A 24,088-nucleotide genomic window follows, 5' to 3' on the forward strand; every position below is an offset into this window, starting at 1 on the left:
CTGTTCAAAACCTAATCTGACAAAACATTTGTTGAATAAATTATTGGTCATTTCATGATTTCTCTGAAAGACTCAGGAAGCATTCTGACAGTCTTAACTACTGAGGAGAGGAATTGTGCAGAGAAAATAATGGTGATTCAGGATCTGTCCTTTATTGACCTGGGATGGCAGAAAATTCTTTGGCCTGACGTTTACTGTTTCTGTGTCCTTGATACTAAAAAGTAAAGAGGATGGGTTCACAAACCACCCGGTGACACGTTTGCCAGTTTGCTATGGAAGAGTCTGGGGATTAGAAAAAAAATTATATTTTATTTCCTACGCAACCCACCTGGCCTTGCAAAACTATAAAGCATTTTGGACTCTAAAGTGTGAAGAGCTCATAGAGGTATCTCTAGTTTTTCAGATGCCCAGACAAAGCACTAATTTTTGGCAGATCAGAACAGGTGAAGTAGAGAAAGGGGAGTAGGAGAGTGACACGACTGGGACAGCGGCGGGGAGGAAGGCTGGCCCCCTGCCTCCTGTGAGCACTAAAGTGTGAGCAGGGACCCCTGGCTGGAGGGAGGCAGGCTAACCTGTATGAAGTCACATCCATCTTCATGGGAGGCCTGGAACGACTACCACGCCCCCTCTGAATGACTGTCCTGAGTTAAAGGGCCCAACTGTTGGCAGCTCTGACAGAGCCTGTGAGTTGGGGTCCCTGGAGAAGGTGCTGGAAGCTCCGAGCAGGAGCTGATGGGCCCTCAGGGAGCTGGAGAAAGGGCAGGAGTAGAGGCCTGTGGTAGTAGGAGGGTGAGGCTCTGGCTTTGACTCTGGTGGGCCTCCTTGCGAGTTGGGGTCCCCAGGGGGTGGGTGCTAGCTGAGTTCCATGGAGTCTGTGCTGGGAGCCGAAACGGAATCCTTCTGGATGCTTTCAAAGAGGGCAGCCAGCTCGGGGTTGGATCGAATTTGGGACGAGAAGTCAGCCATGATGGGGCTCTTGCCCACTTCCGGGATGGTCAGCAGGGCGGCCACTGCCCTCATGGCCGAGCGCTTCAGTTCATCTTGCTTCTCAAACTCCTGTTTCACGGAACCAGCTTTGACCTAAAGTGGAAACAATGAGCTGGTCACCTATCCTCTTCCCCAGCTCATGCCCCATCTTCTAGCTTTATTTACGGTGCTTAAAGTAGGCTCTTGGCACCGCTGGACTTAATGAATGGCTTGTTCTGACAGCCTGCTAGCTGGCCCCTTCCCAAAGTTGACTCGCCTGCCTTCTGCTGTCTTATCCCTACCTCGCCCGCCTATTCAGAGAATCTCAGGAATTTCCCTACTGTTTATGGAATCAGGTCCAGGTTCCTGGTCTGCTTTCAGGACACTCCATGACTCAACCCAGATGACACTCAGGCTCTTCTTGGTTAATTTGAACCCTTCCAAAACCCAAATTAGTTCTTGAATTTGGCAGGCATTTATTGGGTCCTCCTGGGTGTGACAGGCTCTGTTAATGCACAGGTTTCCGTGAGCCTTCTGCCCCAGGTCCTCCCCGGACCCTGAGGCACTCCAGGGTAACTGCCCAATAGCTAGCAATCAACTAGGGATTTCTATCTTAAGTGTCTTGACTCAGTTTCCCCATTAGGGTGTGAGAGGAGAGAGTCCACCATGTTCAGTATTGCATGCCTGGTGGTACCCTGCACAAGGCCTGACACTCAGGAAATGTTTAATAAAGAGAGCTAGGTTTGAATACCAGCTTTGCAAGTTACTGTGTAGCCTTAGTCAATAACCTCTCTGAACCTCTGTTCTCCTGTGTATATAATGGTAAGAATAAGACAATGATAACGACTGAATAAAGTGTTTCATATACCACCTGTATCTCAGGAATTCTCAGTAAATGTAACCATGAACCATCTGCAGGGGACCCGGCAGGTACACTCAGGGCTGGGCAGGGGGCTTACCTTGGCAGTGCAGGTAGCCCTGAGGGGCTCGATGAGCCGGTCCACCCTCTGCAGGACGGGCACAGGACACAGGGTAGCCAGTCGGGCGAGCATGATGAAGGTCAGCATCTGACCAGGAGGGAGGAGACAGTTGGTGAAATCGCCCAGGACCGAAAGGAGCAGGCCCTGGGGGAGAGCAGAGGTCTGGACCCGACCCCCAGAACTCAAGTCCAAACTAGCAGTCGGCCTTGCCTGTTGCACTGATCTCTGTGTGCTGGCACTCACCAAATACTGGCTGACTAAGGAGTGTTTTTGTGCATTTTCCCAGCAAACACTGAGATTTACAACACAGGCTCTTAAGTGTGTGGAACTTTTGGGTGATTACCACTCCACTCTTTATTCACTTTTATATGGTCTAAACAAGCACAATTAGTGCCTTGATTATTTTACATTGGTTTTTCATTGTAAAAGTGATTCATGCTCATTGTACATATATTAAAAAGCTCCACGAGGACAGAAGGTGAAACCTGTCTCCCCCACAGATAATGCTGCTAAGTCGCTTCAGTCGTGTCCGACCCTGTGCGACCCCATAGACGGCAGCCCACCAGGCTCCGCCATCCCTGGGATTCTCCAGGCAAGAATACTGGAGTGGGTTGCCATTTCCTTCTCCAGTGCATGAAAGGGAAAGTGAAAGTGAAGACGCTCAGTCGTGTCCGACTCTTAGCAACCCCGTGGACTGTAGCCTACCAGGCTCCTCCGTCCATGGGATTTTCCAAGCAAGATAATCAAGTGGCCCAAACTTCTAGAACTCACTCTTCCCTTGACAGTGGGTCTGGGCCACCTTCCATGTCAGCACACTGATCCCACTCCAACAAGTGTCAGGATCCCGTGACGGGAGGTACCCCGTGCACTGAGCCAGCTCCCCGTGAGCAGACATTTTGGTGGCTGCCAGCGTTTCCCAACTCCCAGAAAGCTGTGGAGAACCACCTCTCGCCTCAAACTCTTGGAACATATTTAGGAGTCAAGTCCACGGAATCAGTTCACGGGAGTGTGTAAGATTCTACATTTTGAAATGTGCCTAGGGCTTCCCTGGAGGCTCTGTGGTAAAGAATCCGCCTGCCAGTGCAGGAGACATGGGTTCATTCCCTGGTGTGGGAAGAGTCCATGTGGCACACAGCAAGTAAGCCCGTAAGCCACAACCACCAAGCCTGTTCTCTCAAGCCCCGGAGCCGTAAGGACTGAAGCGTGCGCACCCTAGAGCCTGTGCCTCACAACATGAGAAGTCACCGCGAGAAGCCCGCACGCTGCAACTAGAAAGTGGCCTCCACACGCCACAACTAGAGAAAAGCTCGTGAAGCAACGAAGACCCAGGACAGCCAAAAATAAAAAAATACATAAAACGTTTCTAAGTTCTACATTTTTGTAGTTCTGGCCAAACCAACCTCCCAAGGCCTTGCCCACTCCCACCAAAGGTGTGACAACTGGGTTCTTTTTCTTACTGGAAAAGAACAAAGCAGGGGACTTCCCTGGTGGTCCAGTGGTTAAGACTTGGCCTTCCAGTGCGGGGGGTGGGGGTGGGGAGGGCGGGGGGCACAGGTTTGATCCCTGATCAGGGAACTAATATTCCATGTGCCATACTGTGCAACCAAAAAAATAGAACAAAGCGACTACTTTCGTGGGGGTGCCTGGGGCGGGTGTGGTGGACAAAGAGGCAGTGGGTCTGGCAGGGGGCTCGTCCCACCCGGATATCGTAGTGGTCCTTCAGGCCGTCCTCCACGTGGTTCAGGAACTCGCAGACGTCCAGCTGGCCCAAGCAGCTCTCCAGCAGCGAGTACATGCACTCGAAGGCTGCCTTCCGCACGTCCAGCCCATCGTCCACCGTGTGCTTAAAGGGCCCCATCTCCACCTGCAGGAGGGAGGGAGTGGGGAAGACGGGTTGGGGGCTGTGACCCCGGGGCACAGAAGACACCTCCCCAAGCTCCTGATGTGCACCCCTCCCTCTCTCGTTCAGTACTGTGTCCTGTCCCCAAGTCATGCCTTAGACTCTCCAGTCTCCACGCCTGTGCTCAGCCTGCGACGCCTTTTGATAATGATAATAGTAACAGTAATTCTAATGATAATTATTATAATCCACTGAACAGGTATGCTCTGCCAGGCACTGTGCTGACTGCTGGACAGATAACACTTGACCAAATCATCACAACAGTCCCAAGAAGACAGTGTTACTATAAATCTATGAGGAAACTAAGGCTCAGAAATGTTAACTAACTTGCCCAAGGAGACTAGCCCAAGTTAGTAAATGGTTTAATCAGAATTAAAAACCCAGGTCTCTCTGAGTTGTTAAAACCACAAGGGTTTGCTTGTAGTGGTAAACTCCTACTCACCCCTCAAAGCCCACTTCAAATGCCTTCTCCTTTGGGGGAACTTTCCTAACCTCTCTAAACAGAATTGTACCTTCCTCTGAGATGCTAGGTGGTTCAGACCTTCTCTTTATATCGTGCAAGGACTTGGCTATTAAGTCACTTTAACTCTCTGCCTCTTAAATCCTAACTTCACCACATGGGCTCTAAGTAAGTTCAATAATCAGGAGGCCATTAGCAAACTGGTGGCTTGTGTCTGAGCCAGCTGAGTCCTAGCACCCAGGCGCAGGGCTGGTGTCCCTCGAACACCTGCTGAATGTCAAGTGATCACAAGAGTTGCCCACCTTTACTGAGCGCTGACTGTGTGCCAGGAGCAGTTTTGAGCACTTGCAAGATTTAGCTCATTAAATCATCTCAACAACCCTATAATGTGGACACCATTATGTCTTTTCTTGTGACCGTTTGGAGAAACTGAGGCTAAGAGAGGACTGGGGCTGCCCCGGCCAGGCTCCACAGCCGGGAAATAGAGGGGCAGACTTGACCCTGTGGGCCAGCGCTTGCTCTGATGAACCTGACCCTAACCCCCTCCCCAGCCCCAGCAGTCTGGCCTGAGGGCTCCTGGCTGTGCTCTCCCCCGGCTTCACCTCTCGGATGAGGTCGCGGCGGATCTTCGTCTCCTGGTAGAGGAAGGGCAGGATGTCGTCCAGCAGGTCGCGGACCAGTGAGGGCTTGTTGTGCACGGCGGAGTTGAAGAAAGCCAGGGTGGCCCGGCGCACGTTCAGGTCCGGGTCCTGCAGGCTCTCCATGAACTCTCCTGGCAGCAAGACCAGAAGCGGGAGTGAGGGGTGGCACAGCCACAGCCAAACACCAGCCGTCCCCCACTTCACCTGGCTTATCTGGTTAACGCGAGCCACTCAGACCTGGCTGGATGGGCATGGAGCATCTGCTTTACACAACAAACCTTCCAAGTCCAGGTAAGAATGTGGACTTGAGTCTGGCCTGGGTTTAAATCTAGGCTTCACCGTGACCTAACTGTGGGACTTTGGACCGCCTCAATGTCCTCATCTGTAAAATGGGGGTAACAGCTGTACCTTACACTGTTGGACTGGTTTCAAGATTAAAAATGTCGTAAGGTCTAAAAAGCACATGGCAGAACACCGAGTGAGGACTCTCTAAATGTTACCTTGATTTTATTTCAGATGAGAATCCTGAAGATCAGAGGGGTAAAAAGACTTACACACAAAGTCACGCAACATTTCTTTGAGAATACCTTTTTGTATAGGTTAGACTTTTTAAAAACTGTGTTCAGGTTTTATATATTCAATAAATAAATAAAATCAAGAGTGAGAGGGGTCCCTAAAAAAAAATAACTGTATTTCAATGATATAAGTACCCAGGTTATGAAGGAGAACAACTCATCTAAGTAACTTTCAAAGCATTGTGACAAGATGCCCCTCAGGCTAAAGATGAAAGAATTATAAATGAATACTGATTTTTCACAGATAAGGGTTAGCAATTCTCATGACTACCTTCTGTGTACTCCAGGATTAAGTGAATAAATATCTTGTGGAAAATAGAAGCTGGCATTCTCCCATAATGGAAGGGTACATGGAAAGGGAGAAGGCAAGCATGAACCCTGTGGTGCTGGACTAGAATAGGAGGTAACCCGTGTATATAGGGGTTACTGTATAATACACATAATAAATGCCATCCTCCACTAAAAGGAATCAGGGCTTCTTGGAGAAATGGTTGGTTCCAGGGACGAGACAGGAAAGGTTCAAGATGGGTCTGGAGCATCTTATTGTGCAAAAGATAAGGATATGCGGAAAGAATGATGGAAACATGTCAACAGAACATAGGAGCCAGCTTGAAGGGCTTCCACTGGCTAAATGTGAGACAGTCTTGGGAATCTAAATAAAAGACAGTAATAGATTATAATCCACTGAATGAAATACAAATCCCAGAGTCTATAATGATATGAACAAATCAGTGAATAAATAAATGGGGGAAAACAAAAAGTTGTTCCTGAGAATAAAATGCAAACTAATAAATATGGCAGAAATGCTGAAATTAGAAAGTTGTTATTTAGTTGTCATAACTGTCAGTAATCATTTATTCAGGCAGGAAACCACAATGCATGCAAAATGTAGTGTGCAAAAATTTGATGAGGAAGAAGATATTTCAATAGGCAGAAGATGTAAAGACATTTCTCCGAGGAAGGCATATGGATGGCCAAAAAGCACATGTTTTGCCAAAAAGCACATGAAAACATGCTCCACGTCACTAATGATTAGAGAAATGCAAATCAAAACTACAATGAGCTATCACCTGACAACGGACAGAATGGCCATCATCAAAAAATCTACAAACAATAAATGCTGGAAAGGATGTGGTGATAAGGTGGCCATCCTACACTGTTGAGGGGAATATGAATTGGCATAGCCACTGTGAAGAACAGTATGGAGGTTCCTTTAAAGACAGAACTATTACTACCATATGATCCAGCAATCCCACTCCTGGGCATGTAACTACAGAAAACTCCAATTCGAAAAGATACATGCATCCCCATGTTCACTGCAGCACTATCTACAACAGTCAAGACATGGAATCAACCAACATGTCCATCAACAGAGGAGTGGATAAAGAAGATGTGATACATATACATATTGGACTATTGCATGCATGTGTGACCCCATGGACTGCAGCCCGCCAGGCTCCTCTGTCCATGGGATTCTCCAGGCAAGAATACTGGGGTGGGTTGCCATGCCCTCCTCCAGGGGATCTTCCCAACCCAGGGATTGAACCCATGTCACTTACATCTAACCTGCATTGGTAGGTGGGTTCTTGATCACTAGTGCCACCTGGGAAGCCCATAATGGGCTATTACTCAGCCATAAAAAAAGAATGAAATAATGCCATTGGCAGCAACATGGATGGACTGAGAGATTGTCATACTGAGTGCAGTAAGTCATACAAAGACAAATATAATATCTCCCATATGTGGAATCTAGTTTTTAAAAGTGATACAAATAAACTTATTTACAAAACAGAAACAAACTTACAAGACATTGAAAACAAACATGGTTACCAAGAAGGAAGGGGGAGAAGGATAAACTGGGAGATTGGGATTGACATATACACACGACTATAGGTAAAATAGATAACTATTAAGAACCTGCTGTATAGCACAGGGAACTCTACTCAATACTCTGTAATGACCTATATGGAAAAAAAAAAATCTAAGAAAAAAGAGTGGACTTATGTATAACTGATTCACTTTGCTGTACACCTGAAAGTAACACAACATTTTAAATCAACTATACTCCAATAAATTTTTTTTTTAAAAAAAGGAAGAAAAATCAAGACCAAGAATAGGGTGGAGAGGACCGAAGTGGGCAGAGGGAGGGGGTGCTCACCGATGAAGGTCTTCAGGAGGGGATCGATGGGGTGGGGCTGATCGGAGATGAGGTACTTAACTGCTGTGATGACAGTGCAGCGAGTGTGTGGCCGACCTGTAGGACAGAAGGGGTGGCATTGGCGGGGGCATGGCAGGTCCCGGATACCCCCAGGCTGGGGGATGCCAAGCTTCCCCTCACTTCCGTGGGAGATGGGATCGGAACCTCTTCCCATGCAACCCCACACATCCATCTTTGGGGAAGTCAATATGACCACTTTCCTTGGCAGCCCACAATCGCTCCTGAATTCCAGCTGCAGCTGAGACAGTACAACTGCCGGTTCTCAAGCAGCCATCCCGAGGACACGAACAGAGAACGACAATCCAAGACAGGGCTCAACCCGAATAAAGACCTCTGCCCAGGCCTTGGAGCTGCGTTCTATTTTTCAGATATTTTTTAGACATATTATCTCAATCCTCTGGCTTAATTAATCCTAGTCATTGGTTGATAATAAATAATACTAGTTAAAATAATTTCAAAAATTATTGTTAATCTCCACTTTACAGATGCGGAAAGAGAGACCAGAAAGGGTAAAATCAGATCTAAGGTCACACAGCAAGTCCAGAATTCACCAGCTGCTTCTGAGCTCTCTCTGGGCCTCCCTGCAACCTGCATTCTCCAAGGAGAGAGCAGTTGTGCTTCAGATGGGCTAAAATCACTTAATTTTGCTTTTCTGCTTGCTTTCTGAGTAGAGAAGCTGCAGAAAGGGAAGGAAATACACTTCCCATCAGGGTGGAGGAAATTAATTGGCCATCTGTCACTCCTTTCCACCTCCCACCCCCCTAGCGCATAGCACTGAATGGGTTAAGGCTGTTTCCACCCACAGACTTTAGTTCAAGACTCAGGACAAAGTTTACAAGTTGATGCTTGGGTATGAGGGAGTGAGTTACGGACTTCAGACCTGCAGCTTTTTTTCCTATTTCTCTTTCCACTTTGACTGGCTCCTAAGAAGATTCAGGGTGGCTGGTGAAGATAATACACGTAGAATAGGATTAAGTGAATTAAGAAAAATGAGGCCAAGGACAAAGTGAGATGGAGACCAGAGTGAGGGGCGTGCAGAGAGAAGTCCCATCAACTTGCTGGTACCAGGCAGCTGATCTGGCTCGAAGCGTCCCACAGCCAGTGGTAAAAAGGAAATGTGACCGGTTAGCTGGTTCAATAATGGGCGCAAGGCCCAAACAAATCTGAGCTATGAAAAGGCAGGGCTCAGACTTACCTGGTGGTACAGTGGTTAAGAACCCACCATGCAATGCAGGGGACATGGGTTCAATCCCTGGTCCGGGAAGATCCCGCATGCCGAGAAGCAGCTAAGCCCAAGTGTCATAGCTACTGAGCCCATGCTCTGCAGCAAGAGAAGCCACCACAATGAAAAGCACCACAACCAGAGGGGAGCCCCACCTCACTACAACTAGAGAAGGCCCGTGCACTCCAAAGAAGACCCCGGACGGCCGAAAATGAATAAAATTTACAAAAAAAAAAAAAAAGGAAAGAAACTGCCCCTCATTCTGAGACCCTCTCCTCCCAAGGTTTATCAGGAAGAGCCCTGTGGGTGTAACAGGTGATACTCTCGACACAGTCATCCTGTCCACACAGTGGTGAGGGCCAGAGCTGCAGCTTCTACTCCAGCCACCCAGGAAGGGCCTAACTGGAACCACTAACACAGCAACGACAGCAGATACTAACAGTATGAATTAGGTACCACCCATCAAACCAAGCACTCTGCTTGCAAAATGTCAACTAACCCACCACTGACCATGTGGAGACCATCAGACCAGCTCTGGGCCCGGAGGCCTTTCATTCCCAGGGGCTTTGAGTTGCCCAGGAGCCCACCGCCCACCTACCCACCTTCTTCCTCCCTGAGCTGTGGAACATCCTGACGCACTCTGACCTCACAACGTTGAGACCTGCCCTCCTCATCCCGTCCCTGGCCCTCTCCAAGCCACAGGGCCTGGCATCCACTCCAAGTCCACGTTTACACTTGCTCCTGGTCCACGCCAGCCCGAATTAACTGCATTCTGCAGTCTGCCGGCTCTGGCCCCTCAGAGAACCGCCTTTACTAACCTTCACTCGGGGCATGTGGCTGCTGCCAACACCCAGTGGCATCTTGAGAAGTTTACTTGTTGGAAGGACACGTCAAGGATTGTGTCCCCTCCATCCCAGAGGGTACCCCTGAGTCTCAGGAAACACTGTTTTTAACAGCTCCTCTGCATTGAATCTTATCAACACCCTGATGCTCAGACCCCCATCACCTGAACGAGCTCACCCAGTGTGGACCTCTTGGGCGCATTGCCCACCTCTGATCTAGGCTGCCTTTGCCCATCCCCAGGCCCCTACCTGCAGCAAGTTGCTTCCGGAACCGGGGCAGGAGGAAGGGCGGGTTTACAAGGACGAGCTTCCCGATGCACTCGGCCACCACCCCCCGGGTGCCCTCCTCGGCGCCCTCGCAGCGCTGGAACAGCAGGGCCCAGATGTCCTCGGCATAGGGCTTCAGGCTGTCGGGCTGGGCGGCCCCCAGGGCCTCCCGCAGCGAGTGCAGCAGCAGGTACTGCCTCCGGGGCTCGGCCTCCATCTGCCCCAGCAGGAAGGGCAGGAAGTCGGGCAGGTTCCCCGCGCCCACGCGGCCCAGCGCGTAGGAAGCAGCTGCCCTCACATCCTCACTGGGCGAGCCCAGGGCTTCCAGGAGCACTGCCTTCAGCTCCCGCTGCGGGCCCGGCCCGGCCACCTGGCCCACCTCAGCCAGCGACAGGAATGCCAGGACCTTGACCCCCGGGCTCGAGCTGGGCGACCTGGCATCGCCGACCAGGCGGTTGGCCGTGCCCGCCGCCTCCTGGGGACAGGCTGCGGCGAGGGCCGCCACGCAGCGGGCCAGGGAGTGGAACACCTGCTTGTGCAGGCCAGGCCCGCCATCCGCCGCCTGCTCGTACACGGGCGCCGTGAGCAGGCCGATGAGCTTGGTGTAGTCCACGCACGGTGGCCGGGTCCCCACCAGAGACTGCAAGAAGCCTTCGGTGGCCGCCAGCACCCCGGCCGGCAGCAGGGGCGAGCGCAGCAACCGCAGCAGCTCGGCCAGCACGGGGCCGCTGACCTCGGCCATGGAGGCCGGCTGGGCGTGGGTCACGGTAGCAAGGAAGTCCACGGCCAGCTGGGCCACATGCATGTCGCTCTCGCTGACCAGGGCGGGCAGCTCGGCCAGCACAGCCCGCACGGCAGACGGCGGGAGACTGGGGCCCTGGCTCTGGGCTAGCGCGGCCAGGGCCGCCAGCGTGGCCAGCCGCAGTGCCCGCTGGTTCTTGCGCAGGAACGAGGCCAGGATGGGCAGCGCCTCGGCCAGGATGGGCTGCAGGTTGATCTGCAGTGGGGACATGGCTACCAGCGTCAGCGCCTTGACGGCCGAGAGCCGCGTGATCTCGTTCCGCAGGCGGTCCAGGAGGAGCAAGAGCGACGGCTCCAGGTCATCCCCGAGCCGGTCACCCAAGTGGCCCACGAGATGGCCCATGCAGGAAATGGCCCGCTCCTTCACCTCCTGGTCCAGGTCGGTGGCCCGAAGCCGGGCCAGGGTGGCCGCAGACATCTCTCCAACGTAGGGCTCAGGGTCCAGCTTCCGAGGCCCGTCCAGTGGCCACAGCGCCCTCACCAGCTCCTGGAGCACCAGCAGGGCCTCAGCTGCAATCTTGTAGAAAGGGTCGGCCACGCAGGCCATCACCGGTGGCAGGAGAGTGGGCAGGTGCGGCTGGAAGGCCTCGGCCGGCTCTGTGCCCAGCAGCCCCTGCAGGAAGGCCAGGGCGTCCATCCGGATGGTGGAGGAGCTGGAGCGGTCCGCCAGCGAGAAGACGATGCCTGTGGGGTGGGTGCCCAGGTTACCAGGACACACACGCTGACCCAACTCAGCCCTCCCTGGATGCGGGGGTGGAGGACCCACAGGCATCTGAGCTGGACCCAGGCACCTGGGCCCTTAAGCAGCAGGTTCTGAGAGGTCAGGGCTCGGCCGGGGCCAGGGCTGAGGATACAGGCCAGGAAACTTACGCGAAAAGAGGACAGAGGGCCTGCACCCCAGCCCTGTCCTCACTGCTGGCAGTGGGGAGTCGCTGTAGGTTGCTGAATGGTGGTACCGGCAGGGAGTAGGGGCTGGGTTCGGGGAGAAGCCTGGAAGAGCAGACCCCAGGTTCCAAGGCACCCTACCTGCTACCAGCACGGGCATGTGCTCCGCCAGGCTGCCCGGGAGGACGCCCGCCAGCTCGGTGAGGAGGCTGAAGCAGCCCTGGCGGGCCCTGGCACTCCGATCTTTCAGCTGCAGCTGCAGGGCCTTCATCACAAGAGGCACCTGTGGGCAAGTCGGGGGTGGGGGGGGAGGCCAATGACCACCCAGAAACCCACACACCCCACCCACTACTAGGGGGCTCGGCCCAGGCACCTGACAAGGAGGGACCCCCAGCATGTGGAGGGGATCATTCCACCCCGAGCTCCCCATCACTCGCTCTGTGCCAGACACCTCATTCCACACTCACTCTCTGAGGCAGGCACTAGTCCTGGGCCCACCTGACACTTGGGAAACAGGCACGGAGTTGAAGTAACCAGCTCAAGGTCACCGGATCGGGGGTCCCTCTCCCTTCTCCAGCTGGATTCCCTCCCTAATGAGCTCACCACTCCCGAGTTTCAGATTCCACTGAAGCAATGACTCCCAGATCTACATCTGACACGAGACTTGTGTGCTAACTGCCCACCTGACATCTCAACTTGGGCATCCAACAAGGACTTCAAACAGAATAAATGTCCAGAACAGAACTCTGCGCATCCCCTGCTCCACCATCTTGGGGACTGTACTTCATGCTTTAGCCAGAGCCCAGAAGTCACATGACATCTCCCTGCCCCTTGTCTTCCACATCCATCTACAGACCCAAAAAACTACGTCTCGGGGCTTCCCTGAAGACCCAGTGGCTACGACTCTGCGTTCCCAGTGCAGGGGGCCCAGGTTTCAATCCCTGGTTGGGGAACTAGACCCCGCATGCTACAACTAAGAGCTGGCATGCCACCACTAAAGAATCTGTGTGACACAGCTAAGACCCAACCAGCCAAATAAATGCCTAAATAAATAAATATTAAAAAAACAAATAAACTACCTCTCAAGTTCAACCTCCTGCCTTTAACCTACACAGCTGCAGTGGCCTCCAGCCCATTACAATCCATTTCCCACACAGCAGCCAGAGTGAACTTTTTCAAATGTGAATGGGATACCATATTCCCCCTCCTGTGGCTTCTACCCTCTTAGAATAAAACTGAACCCCGTTCCTGTGGCCTGGAACCCTACTTGACCCTCGGGCCATCCGCCAGACACCGTGCGGTCCAGGCACTTCATACAAAGGGCCACACACACAGCAGGTGCTCAATACACACACTTTGGCGGCTGAAGAGATGGGGGGCAGTGGGCGGAGGGAAGGGCTGTGAGGTGGGGGGCGAGGGGGAGGGGTAGGCAGGCACACCTGTCCTCGCAGCATCTGGAGGCTGCTGCTGGTCTGGGTGGGCTCCTCCACGACCTCCAGCCACCCCTTCGGGGGCCGCGTCTGCCGCAGCAGCACGATGTAAGCCCCGAACACGTCAGCCTTGACGTTCTCCTCGCGCTCCTTGAAGCGGTGGATGAGCGCGGGCGCCAGGGCGCAGTGGAAGTCAGGCAGCAGGTCGGGCCGAGAGTCGATCAAGGCTGCCAGGCACTTGGCCGCTGCCCGGCGCACCTTCCAGCTCATGTCGTCATCATCGCTGTATTCCTCCTCGCTCTCTAGGGCAGGAATCAGGACACCTGTGGAGCCCTGTGCACGGAGGCTGGGAGCCGCCAGCCCCACCCAGGTGGTCTTCCAGGACAGAGGGGTGAGAAGTGAGGGGGCCGCGAGGAGAGCTCGGGTGGGGCTTCCCCTTTCTATGTAGCCCACCAGGCTCCTCCATCCACGGGATTCTCCAGGCAAGAATACTGGAGTGGGTTGCCATTCCCTCCTCCAGGAGATCTTCCTGACCCAGGGATTGAACTTGGGTCTCCCGCACTGCAGGCAGATTCTTTACCATCTGAGCCACCAGGGAAGCCTCCATAGTCACTACTTATAACTATTAAGAAGTTGCTGCTTAGTCACTGAGTTGTGTCCGACTCTCTGCAACCGCCAGGCTCCTCTGTCCATAGGGATTTTCAGGCAAGAATACTGGAAAGGGTGGCCATTTCCTTCTCGAGGTTAATTAGTACCTGCTCTGTGCTGGGGATGGCGCCAGGCAGGGAACTAGCTGGAGGTAAACCAGGGTCCCCCCATCTGCCTCAGACCCTTGATTGTTGCATCTGCATCTGGGAAAAACTGACTCCCAAGTGAGGATTTAGGAAATCCATTTGGGGCACAAGACCTGTCCTTTGGTTTTAGGACTGGCTGTCTGATGTTTTATCTACTTGGCTTTCAGAAGGGAGGTGACAGTTCCCCTGCCCTCGGCAGGGTCCTGATTCTGGCTTCCAAGCAGGACTACTGATGAAAGAAGCTGTGTTTGCATGGCTCTTCGCTCTCCAAGCTCCCCTCAGAGGCCAGAGCTCATGTCTTCACCACCCCTCAGGAATGAAGGTGTCTTGAGGCCCTTTTATAGATATGAGTAAGGCTGAGAAAGGATTAGAGATTCTCCTGGGGACACAGAGCTAGAAACAGCAGAGCTGAGTAAGGCCCACCCATACACATGGGGGAGACATGTATGAGGCTCAGAGGAGGATGGTCCTACCTAGGGACACCCCCAGCCACAGCATGTTCCTACTCACTCTGCTCTGTAGAGAACTCAGACTCTCAGACCACTGCATCTGGACAAGCCATGCTGGGCCAGGGGGATGGCTCCCCAGATGTCCTTTGTCAGCTCAGCAGATGGTCCCCCTGATGGCCCCTTGTTTGTTATCTCCACCCCATGTCACCCATGAAGAAACAACCAGAGCTCCTAGATACTAACAAGAAAATGTCCAGTCTCCTTGGTCTGTGACTTGAGGCCCCTACATACCTGTCCAATCTCATCTCCTGCCACTGCATCTTGCTCTGAGTACCCCACCGGGACATAAGTCCCTTGCCTCCATCAGTGCCTCCAGGGTCCAGGGGCATCCCCCTGAGTAACAGACAGGACCACAGGCACAGAAGGAAAGAAGCTATTGAGTCCATTTCCCACCCAGGCATCTCTCCCTGTCAGTGCCAACCAATCCATCATCAGAGCTTCACGTTGCTGGGGTAAAGCAGTGGCTCTTGGAAGCCATAACTCAAAGGGTACAGAGGGACTTCCCTGGTGGTCCTGTGGCTAAGAATCCACCTAGCAATGCAGGGGATGCAGGTTCGATCCTTGGTCAGGGAACTAAGATCTCACATGACTTGGGGCAACGGAGCCCACATGATCTGGAACCTGCACACTGCAATGAAAGATCCTGCATGACACAGCAAAGACCTCATATGTGGTAACTAAGACAATGCAGCCAAATAAATTTTTTTACAAAAGGGTACAGAGATGGCAGCATGAGATGGGGGAGTCTGGCAGACATGGCTCCAAGTCCCAGCTATGCCACTTCCTCGCTGTGTGATCTCAGGCAAATCTCTAAGTCTCAGCTTTCTTGTCTGAAATATGGGCATGATAATAAATATCAGGTTTTCCAGGTTCATCATAAGGAACATGAAATAAGAGGACGCTTTGGACATCAGGAGATGCTCAATAAACAACAGCTATCACGACTCATGAGTGACCTGTGCAGTCAGAGCGTGTGGGGATGACAGAGGATCTAGATTTCCAAGGGCGGGACTGGAGCCCCAGGAAGAGTTGGGATCAGGGTGGGGGGGCACCAAATGTGGCCCCTGTCTTTGGCTGGGGTATTCATGGGGAGGCTGAATCCGTTTCCACCCACCAGCCCAACGACAAGTTGGCTACCCACCCTGCTCACTGAGCTCGCTGTCCTCGGTCTCCATCTGCTCCTGATCCTCGTCACTGTCGTAGTTATAGTTGGGGTCATGTTTTACATACTGGAGGCAGAGGCTGGTCACGTTGGGCACATGAGGGCCCATTTCCTTGGGGCACCTGTGGGTGGGATGGGGGAGGCTCTGCTGGACCCAGGCAGGACAGGGTGGGGGGTGAAGCCCAGGGGTGAGCCCCGAGATCTGACTGCTTTGAGGCCAGCATCTTGTGCCCACTCCATCCCCACCAACTTCTCAAAGAAACCCTTGGGCCCCCATTTCTAGGAGCCTGCTGCACCTACTTCCTCAGGAAGGCCTCAAAGGCCTGGAGGCAGGACTCCCGAAGTTCGTCATCATCCAGGTTGCAGAACTCCTCCACCAGGGGCACCAGGCGGTCCAGGTGGGCCCCTGCAGGACCAGGTGGGTCACTGAGGCGAGGCCAGGCCGTCTCCCGGGCTCCCCCAGCCCACGGCAATCAGCCTGTGCCTGCCCCTGCTGCCTTGGCCACTGCAAACTGTACCTCGGAGGCTTCAGCAGGTGTGGGTTGTAGCCTCAACTCAGCCCCATCTAAGCTATCGGACCTTGGGCACAACACAACCCTTGTTTAACCTCAGATCACTCATCTTCACAGTAGGGATAACAATGCTCACCAGCCAGAGAGTTTGTCAAGATTACCGATAAAATGCAGATAAAGATCTGCCTGACACAGAACAGGCACTCAATAAGTGGCAGCTGTTGTCAAAACTATTACTCACATTGTTGATTATTTCCTGTGCTAGGCTGTAGCCCTGGGTGAGGAAAGTGAGGAGACAGGCACTGCCCTTATAGACCAGGCCAGAGGGGCCCCCTGCCTGGTCTCTGGGCTTCAGAAGGAACTCCAGCTAAGCCCTTCTCCAGCTACACCCTTCCCTACTTTCCTGCCCAGTCAACCATGAACCCATGTCCAGTCCTGGGCAGGTCTCTTTTCCAGGTCCACGCTTCTGAGGGTGGCCAAGGGGTGGCTGCCATTGGGGAAACGTGGACAGATTTGGACTGCAGGCTGGGGTCTCCATGTGTGCTTGTAAGGGCCCTTGCAGTGAGAGGGCCAGAGGGGTGGGAGGGCAGACTGTGGCCACTCTACTTACACTGACTTGTTCTAGCCTAGACTAACTCCAAGGAGTTTGAGAATAAATTCAAACCTGATCGCTGAATTCCATTTCTAAAAAACTAATCTCTGGTGACAGAAAGCAGATCAGTGGTTCCCTAGTGGGGGGCATGGGAAGGATGGGCTGCAAAGAGACACAAGGAAACTTCTAGGGGTGATGGAAACATTCTGCATCTTGATTGTGGTTGCAGTTTCACCGGTATATGAAAAGGTCAAACCACACTGACTTCAGCACACTTTAACTAGTGTGGTGTATTGTACATACGTCATCCCTCAATAAAAATTTTTAAAAAATTAAAACCTTGTTAATCACCTAGGTTGTTGTTAAGGTGCAGTTATCAAAATAGGACTACAGAACATATTTTACTTAAGTCCGGGGTCATGACTTAAGAGTTACCCGCGCGAGCCTCTGGGTAGGGCTCAGAAGCAGGTCAAGCTCAGGGCCCACCTGGCTGCCTCTTGAGCCCACCCTTTCTCTTCCAGGTGCTCCAGCCCCACCCCGGCCCCGCCCCTCTCCTCAGCACCTCCCCACCCAACCACACCCCCTAACCAAGGAGGTAGGGCACCCAGGCCCCTTATCACAGGCCCCGCCCCTCTCCCAACACCCCCGTCCTTCGCCCCGCCCCCTCGCCGTGGGCCGCGCCCCCTTACCCAGGCGGTGGCCTGCCTGGCGACCAATGCTGCCCAGACACTGGATGAGGGTGCGGATCGCCGCAGGGCTGGCTGGTGCGCGTGGGCCGGGCAGCCGGTCCAGCAGGTGGTCCGCGAGCTCCACGAAGAGGTCGGTGCTGCAGGCGGCCGCCAGGTGGCCAAGCGCCCCAACGGCCCGCTTGCGCACGGCCAGGCGCGGACTGCTCAGCTGCGGCAGCAGACAGTGCAGGAGGCTGGCGTGGAAGGCACCCAGCGGAGCGCCCAGCCTAGGGGGCCGGAGGGGGCGTCGGGCGGGGCCCACCCGGCGGGCAGCCAGGGCAGCCAGGGCCGGGCGCCGCCCCTCTCCCCATGGGCTCCTGGCCTCCTCCCCGTTAGGACAACCCCATGACCCTAGGTAAACAGGAAGGTACCCCGCAACTGTGTGAAGTGATTACTTATCACAGGAGAGGAAGCAGAGAGGGGAAGGGTTTTTCTCAAGCCCACTCTGCCCACCAGGGGAGGAAGCCAAATGTCCTGGGGCCTGGGGGACTCCAGTGAACCTTCCCGACTTCCCCTGAATCTGGGCCTTGCCTCAATGCTCATCCCCGCTCACTCCCCCGCACTGAGGCCAGCCCAATCTCCAGTGCAGCTCTGCCTAACTCCTCCAGTGGCTCCCAGTGCCCCTGGGATGGGCTCCAGGCTCAAGGCAAGAAGGAATGGCAGAGAATGGTTTCTGCACACATAAACGCAGCCCATGCCCACCCTGGCAGCTCCCATCCCTCCTTCAAGCCAGGCCTGTGCCTTTCCCGTCCCACACGTGTCCTGAAACCTTCTTTCCTCTCACTCCACACCTACACATTGACCTCACCCTCCCAGCTCTCTCTGTCCAGCACAGACTTCTTTCCTGGGTTTCACTTATTCATTTGCTCACCTACTAGAAAAGCTATGGCACCACACATGACACCCCACATGATACCCCACAACCCCCAGGGGACCCCATGTCTTTGATGGCCTCTGTCCTCTGGGCCGAGGGCAGCCTTCCCATCCAGGGTGCCCCTATGCCCACCCACGCCTGGCCAAGTCCTGCCCTCCCTTGAAGAGTCAGCTGACTGGACTCGCTCTGGGAAGGTTCCCCCCTCCTCAGTCGGGTGAGGGTCTCCTCCTCTGAGCTCCTGCTGGTCCTGCTCTTAGCCTTTCTGTTGCCCTTACTGCACTCACAGATTTACGTGTCTGTGAGCTGTTCCCTAGAGGCGGCCAAGACCCAGCCAGCTCCATCTTCGCAGCACTGGCCTAGCACCTGACATTTTTCTGGTAGGTGTTCAAACCTTGAGAGGCTGAAGGAATACTTGAGAAAAGTGGAGTGCAGTTGAAAACACTGGCCCAGCTATTAGGTTCTCCATGCACTGACTGTAGTGAGAACTCAGTGACAGTCAAGTTCTCCTGGGACACCACTGGGGCGATTCAAGGGCCCTGAGCACAGGGCCTGCTGTACAGTAAGTGCCCGCTCTGTGAAGCTGAGTCCCTCCCTGTCCCCTTGCCACCCCTTCCCGCCATCCTCGTTGCTCAGGGTGGCCTCCCGCACCTGCTCAGCATGTCAGAAAGGATATCCAGGGCTTCCAGCTGCAAGGCCACGTCCTCCTGCTGGGCAATCGCACTGGTGAGCTGGCCGGTGATCTTCCGGCACACGTTGGAGGCCAGGCTGGAGCCTGCACAGAGCACAAGGTGGGCGCGGTGAGGCCCGGGGCCGGCCTCCACCTGTGGCTGGCCTTTGCTCTGGTTGCATCCCCGAGGCCACATCCCCCACCCCCCAAATGGTGCTGACCAGAGAAGCCAGGACTTCCATGGTCTAAGGTGTGACTCAGGGTCCAGCCAAACTAAAGGAGACAGCTGGGGAGCTGAAGAACTGAGGGCAGACCTGCTGGCTGGCCCACCTCACATCTGACCCCTGTGCCCTCTGCCTTCCAATGAGGAGTCTTTCCCAGACTCCCCTGCATCCTGGAGGGGCCAGGTGACCACGTTCTGGCCAGTGAGATACAGGTCAGTGTCTTCTGGGAAAACATGCGCTTTTCTTACAAAGGGCAAGAGACCTGGGGAGAGACTTTAGCCCTGTCCTAACTGAGCTTCTCAGTAAATTGCTGCAAAAATGGAGTGGCTGATCCCTTCCGAGTTAAGTGCAAAAAGTAACTCCCCATGTCTTCAAGCTGCCATTAGTTAGACTGTGTTAACTGCAGAGTCTAAGAGCATCTCTGAAACAGCCATGAAGTTAAACAGATGTGAGTCTGAATCCTCTGCTACTTACCAGGTTGTCCTAGGGTAAGTCCCTTCACCTCTCTGAGCCTCTGCTTCTTCAATCATAAACTAGGACAAATAACAGAAGCACCTGGTCCCTGGGACCTTGGTACCTGTGGCTGCAGTGGGGAGCTCCGACAGGACGGTCTTGAGGCCGATGCCAGCGATGTCTCGGAGCTGCTCCTTGTCTGACCGCATGTTGGCACAGAGGGCGTCCACGATGGTCTCCACCTGGTACTCCTTCACTTTGCCCACCAGAGGACCCAGGCTGAGCAGGGAGGGAGGGAGTGTAAGAGCCCAGGCTCAGCCTGAGTTGGGGTACCCCTTAGGTCCCCTCATGGCTGTGGGGCCACATGTGCTGAGAAAAAGACTCAGATCAACAAGAAGGGGACTCCCTATTTTGCCAGAAAGAGAGGTACCCTCTGGCTATGCTGACCTCATTCCTGACACCTCCCAAACCTGCATCTCCTCCTGGGTTTTGCATCTCAGCACATGGCCAAAACATCGAACCCAGGAACCTCAGCTGGAAATCAAGGAATGCCCCGGAGCAGGGTTCTCAAACTTCCGTGTGTATCAGAATCTTCTAGAGGACTCGTTCAAACACAGCTTGAACCCCAGATTTTCACCCCACCCCAGATTTTCAGACTTAAGGGGTCTAGGTAGGAGCCTGAAAATTGACATTTCTAGCAAGTTTGCAGTAGATGGTCCAGGGACCACACTTTGAGAACTTCTGCCTTAGAGGCTTGCTTCTCCAAGTGTGCTCACAGGTCAGCATCATCAGCTCTATCTGGAGACACAGAGATGGAGAGCTCAGGTCCTACCTGAGAGCTGCTGGACTAGAATCTGTGCTTCAACAAAACCACCACGTGACCAGAAAGCACATTAAAGTTGAAGAACCGCACGAGGGTTTCCCTGGCGGCTCAGTGGTAAAGAACCCCGCCTGCAAATGCAGGAAACACGGCTTCAATCCCTGATCCGGGAAGATCCCACATGCCTTGAAGCAACTAAGCCCAAGCACCGCAACCACTGAACCTGTGCTCTGGAGCCTGGGAGCTGCAACTACTGAGCCCGCATGCCCTAGAGCCCGTGCTCCACAATAAGAGAAGCCACCACAACTGGAGAGTAGCCCCCACCTACTGCAGTTAGAGAAAGCCCGTGTACAGCAGCAGAGACCCAGCACAGCCAAAAATACATAAATAAAATTATTTTTAAATTAAAAAAAATAAAAACCGCATGAGACACACTGTTTCTCAGCCTGAAGTGTGCACTGCCATCATCTGGGGCCTTTTAAGAAAGTGTTACCCGGGTACCAGCCCCAGAGTGTCTGAGTTAAATGGTTTCAGGTGTGGCCTGGACATTGGGGAGTTTTGCGTTTTTTTTTTAATTTCCCAGGGGATTCTAACAGGCAGTCAAGGCTGAGGACCTCTGACCTAAGAGTGGTTCCCATATGATGGTGTACATTAGAATGCAGACTCTTGGGTGCACAGCCTCGTCTGCCTGTCCCAGCCCCCTCCTGAATTAGAATCCCTGGGTGAGGGCACACAGTGTAAACAAAGGGCTCACGTGTCTGCAGTGCACACCAGTTTGCAAAACTCAACTTCTTTCTCCACCTAAGAAATCATGGGTCCTCCCACTCAACCTCCTATAGCACTGGTTCCCAGTACGGGTAACACTGCTCTGAGGGGTGTTCTGGAAATTTACTGGCAGGCCTTCTATTAGTTATGCTCATCATAGCTAATGAGATGGCACTTCTGGCTTTTATTGAAGGGAGAGAGGGGAGGCCAGGTGTGACAGAAAAGACACTATTGCAAAACCGTGTTTCTTGTCCTGCTGGAGTTTCTAACATCCCACTGGGCATTCACACAGGTAAAAAGTCTTTCTATAATTATCTGAGTCCAAAATGAAGTTATATGTAATTTCGTTTTACATATAAACACAAAAATACTTTTTTGTACCATTTTAATATACTCTAAAATTTCCAAAAAATGCAGTGGTCAAGTAACTTGAAGGAAGATTATAGTTTGTTGTTCTGGGAAACTTTACTGGGAGATGGTCACCATTTCAGAAATCTCCTAAAAGCAATGCCACTGTGCTGGTATTTGAGTCCCCAGCATCCATACCTGTCTCCACCTGCTTCCTGCCTCAGCACTGACAGCAAGCCTACACACTCTGGTGCAGGCTTCCCATAACTTTACTACACGTCTACCATCAACGTGCCTGAGCATTTAGGCACTGAAACACACACTATCTTACTATCAACTGCGTTCCTCTTTTTCCTTGATGTGCCGGTTTAGGGCATTATACAAAGTTGTTTTGTAATCATGGGTGGAGGCAGGTTCTAGTATGCATGAATTTCATTTCATGGTAAGAAAAGAGTATTTCAGATTATGTGTTATAAAGAGGGGTTACTGCTTTTGCTAATAGGAACCAGTCCACCTGATCTCAATTCCACTGTCAGAGTGATGACCAGACCACAAGCCTGAGCATGTCTTGTTCCCCCTGTGAAACTCTTTACTGAAATCCCCTGCTCTCAGGGTCAAGCTGAAATTCACTACCAGCCCAGAACGCCAGGATCCAGCCCAGTACTGTTTTGAGAGACAGCGCCCCAATTCTCTGTTGACCTCTGCCATTCCTCAGTCCCCTGCCCGCCCCAGTACACACACACACACACACACACACACACCACACACACACACACATCCTGCACATAACCCATCTTGCTTTTTCAACTCTGGGGGTAACCAGCAAAGGTCTCAGGACCACACCTCATGATGCCAATGGCAAAGATGCCCGTGTTCTTTCACCCCCACCATTTCTGTACATGCCAGCCTGACTTTCCAGATGCCAGCATCTGCATCTGTGTCTGAGTGTTTTCTCTACCTGGAGATGTCAAGGAATGCATAACCCCCTGTGCCGGGAGCCAGCTCACGAGATCCCACCCATGACAGAGTCATGAGGTAAAGGGCTGATTGAGCACGGCTTCTCAGCCCTTAGGGATTCTTGGAAGGCTGCCTCAGCACTCACCTTAAAGATGATATCTGTCTTTCTGATGTTTGCTACAATAAACCTCTTCTTATTTTCTGTGACTTAGAAAAAAGGCTTTTCCTGATTCTCTTCTAAAATAGATCAATCTTAAATCTCAATCGACAAGGCCCCTGAATGGTAGCACCCTAAATAAAATTATCTGGGATATAAAATATGCTAATCTAAATTCCTCTTGCTAGCATATTGGTTTGTTTAATAAATGTACCTGTGCCTTTGGAGCTAATGTGCTTGACTGCCCCTTAACAACAGAACAGCATTGAGAGCCTCCACATAGAAAGCCCCAATGGGCACAGAGCCCTTTGTAGGAAAGAAAGGCTTGTTAGAAAATATAAGAAATGTTGCTTTATAAAACTGTAACTTAGTCTATACTTACTCATTATGCCTTTTCTACTCTTAACGTATTTAGCCTATATAATGAAAACATAACAATTAGAGATTTGTATAAATGAAAGTTTAGCTTTAATACAAATAATAAGACAATCGTTAATTCAGCTGGTGATTTTGCTAAGAACTGACCTTTGTGCTATATTGTTTCAGCTTGCTGTACTACGACTTTATGGAACCACATTCTTTTCTGTTAAGCTCAAGGCATAGAGTAAATTACCGAAAACAGGTTTTACCTTGAAACTTTCTATTAATGAATTCTTTCCTGCTGTGCCTGATACAAAAGTGTCCTGGCTGATCAACCCTTATCAATAAAAGAGTCACAAGATGTTAGCAGGCCTCTGGGCCAGAAGATGATGTAAACAAGTTTAAACCTTTTATAACTTAGAAACACAAACAGTGTTCTGGTTCCGATATGGATCAAAAACTGCTGATCCATCGAGCTGATCTGGCATGACTCTATACTTTACATTTGTTTCTATGTACCACTAAAAATATAAAAGCTGTCTTAAAAACAATATAGTCAGAAGACACTTGGAAACACCGAGACTCGCTGTGTCTTCTCATTCGTATCGCCGACGCCATCCATCCTGAGGGAACCCCTGGACCTGCTGGAGCTGGACTCCGGCACCCCTGCCTACCCCATGAACAGCCCTCAACCAAGAAAACCTGGCCAAGTGTGACCACCCTGAGGGTCACCTCCTACACTGTGTTCCAGGGACACCCCCCCAGCAGGGTTACATGCCACTTGCCCACAGTGGTAACCTGCTTGAGAAGTCATGTTTATTGCTTTTCTTCCTTCCCTATGGGCCCAACAGCTTTCTGGGATCTCTTCCCTAATAAACTCACACGTGAATCCCTGCTGCAGGGTGTAACTGTACCCTGTACTTCCGGGGGAACCCAGACCAAGGCACTGTCCAGCTCCACTGGTGCTCTAAGGAGTTGC

At 52.4% G+C, this 24,088-nt stretch overlaps 1 protein-coding gene and 1 long non-coding RNA gene across 13 annotated transcripts in view; one reads left to right on the plus strand and one right to left on the minus strand.

The window, feature by feature from the left end:
- Nucleotides 1–130: 130 nt before the first annotated feature.
- CAND2 (cullin associated and neddylation dissociated 2 (putative)) overlaps nt 131–24,088 on the minus strand; it is a 29,468-nt gene continuing 5,510 nt past the window's right edge. For 5 of the 12 annotated variants that reach the window (XM_081526339.1, XM_081526343.1, XM_081526342.1 and 2 more), the window contains 13 exons: nt 19,827–19,981; nt 19,007–19,130; nt 17,446–17,711; nt 15,953–16,058; nt 15,632–15,774; nt 13,197–13,489; nt 11,899–12,040; nt 10,054–11,556; nt 7,681–7,776; nt 4,909–5,078; nt 3,646–3,810; nt 1,926–2,033; nt 131–1,080 (listed from right to left, as the gene is read on the minus strand). In XM_081526339.1, the coding sequence (XP_081382465.1) occupies nt 853–1,080; nt 1,926–2,033; nt 3,646–3,810; nt 4,909–5,078; nt 7,681–7,776; nt 10,054–11,556; nt 11,899–12,040; nt 13,197–13,489; nt 15,632–15,774; nt 15,953–16,058; nt 17,446–17,711; nt 19,007–19,130; nt 19,827–19,981 (3,499 nt within the window). In that variant the 3' untranslated portion in view covers nt 131–852. Of the gene's footprint in view, nt 1,081–1,925; nt 2,034–3,645; nt 3,848–4,887; nt 5,079–7,680; nt 7,777–10,053; nt 11,557–11,898; nt 12,041–13,196; nt 13,490–15,627; nt 15,775–15,952; nt 16,079–17,399; nt 17,712–19,006; nt 19,131–19,826; nt 19,982–24,088 lie in introns of all 12 variants that reach the window. The other 7 variants (XM_081526341.1, XM_081526348.1, XM_081526340.1 and 4 more) reach the window with 5 other exon arrangements.
- LOC145520272 (uncharacterized) lies at nt 18,645–23,687 on the plus strand. Its single transcript, XR_014064361.1, has 2 exons — nt 18,645–21,579; nt 23,296–23,687. It is a non-coding gene; the product is annotated as an uncharacterized LOC145520272 (long non-coding RNA).

Source organism: Giraffa tippelskirchi, chromosome 9 (genome assembly GCF_054371585.1).
Source record: "Giraffa tippelskirchi isolate mGirTip1 chromosome 9, T2T-mGirTip1v1.2.pri, whole genome shotgun sequence".
NCBI classification, from domain to species: Eukaryota; Metazoa; Chordata; class Mammalia; order Artiodactyla; family Giraffidae; genus Giraffa; species Giraffa tippelskirchi.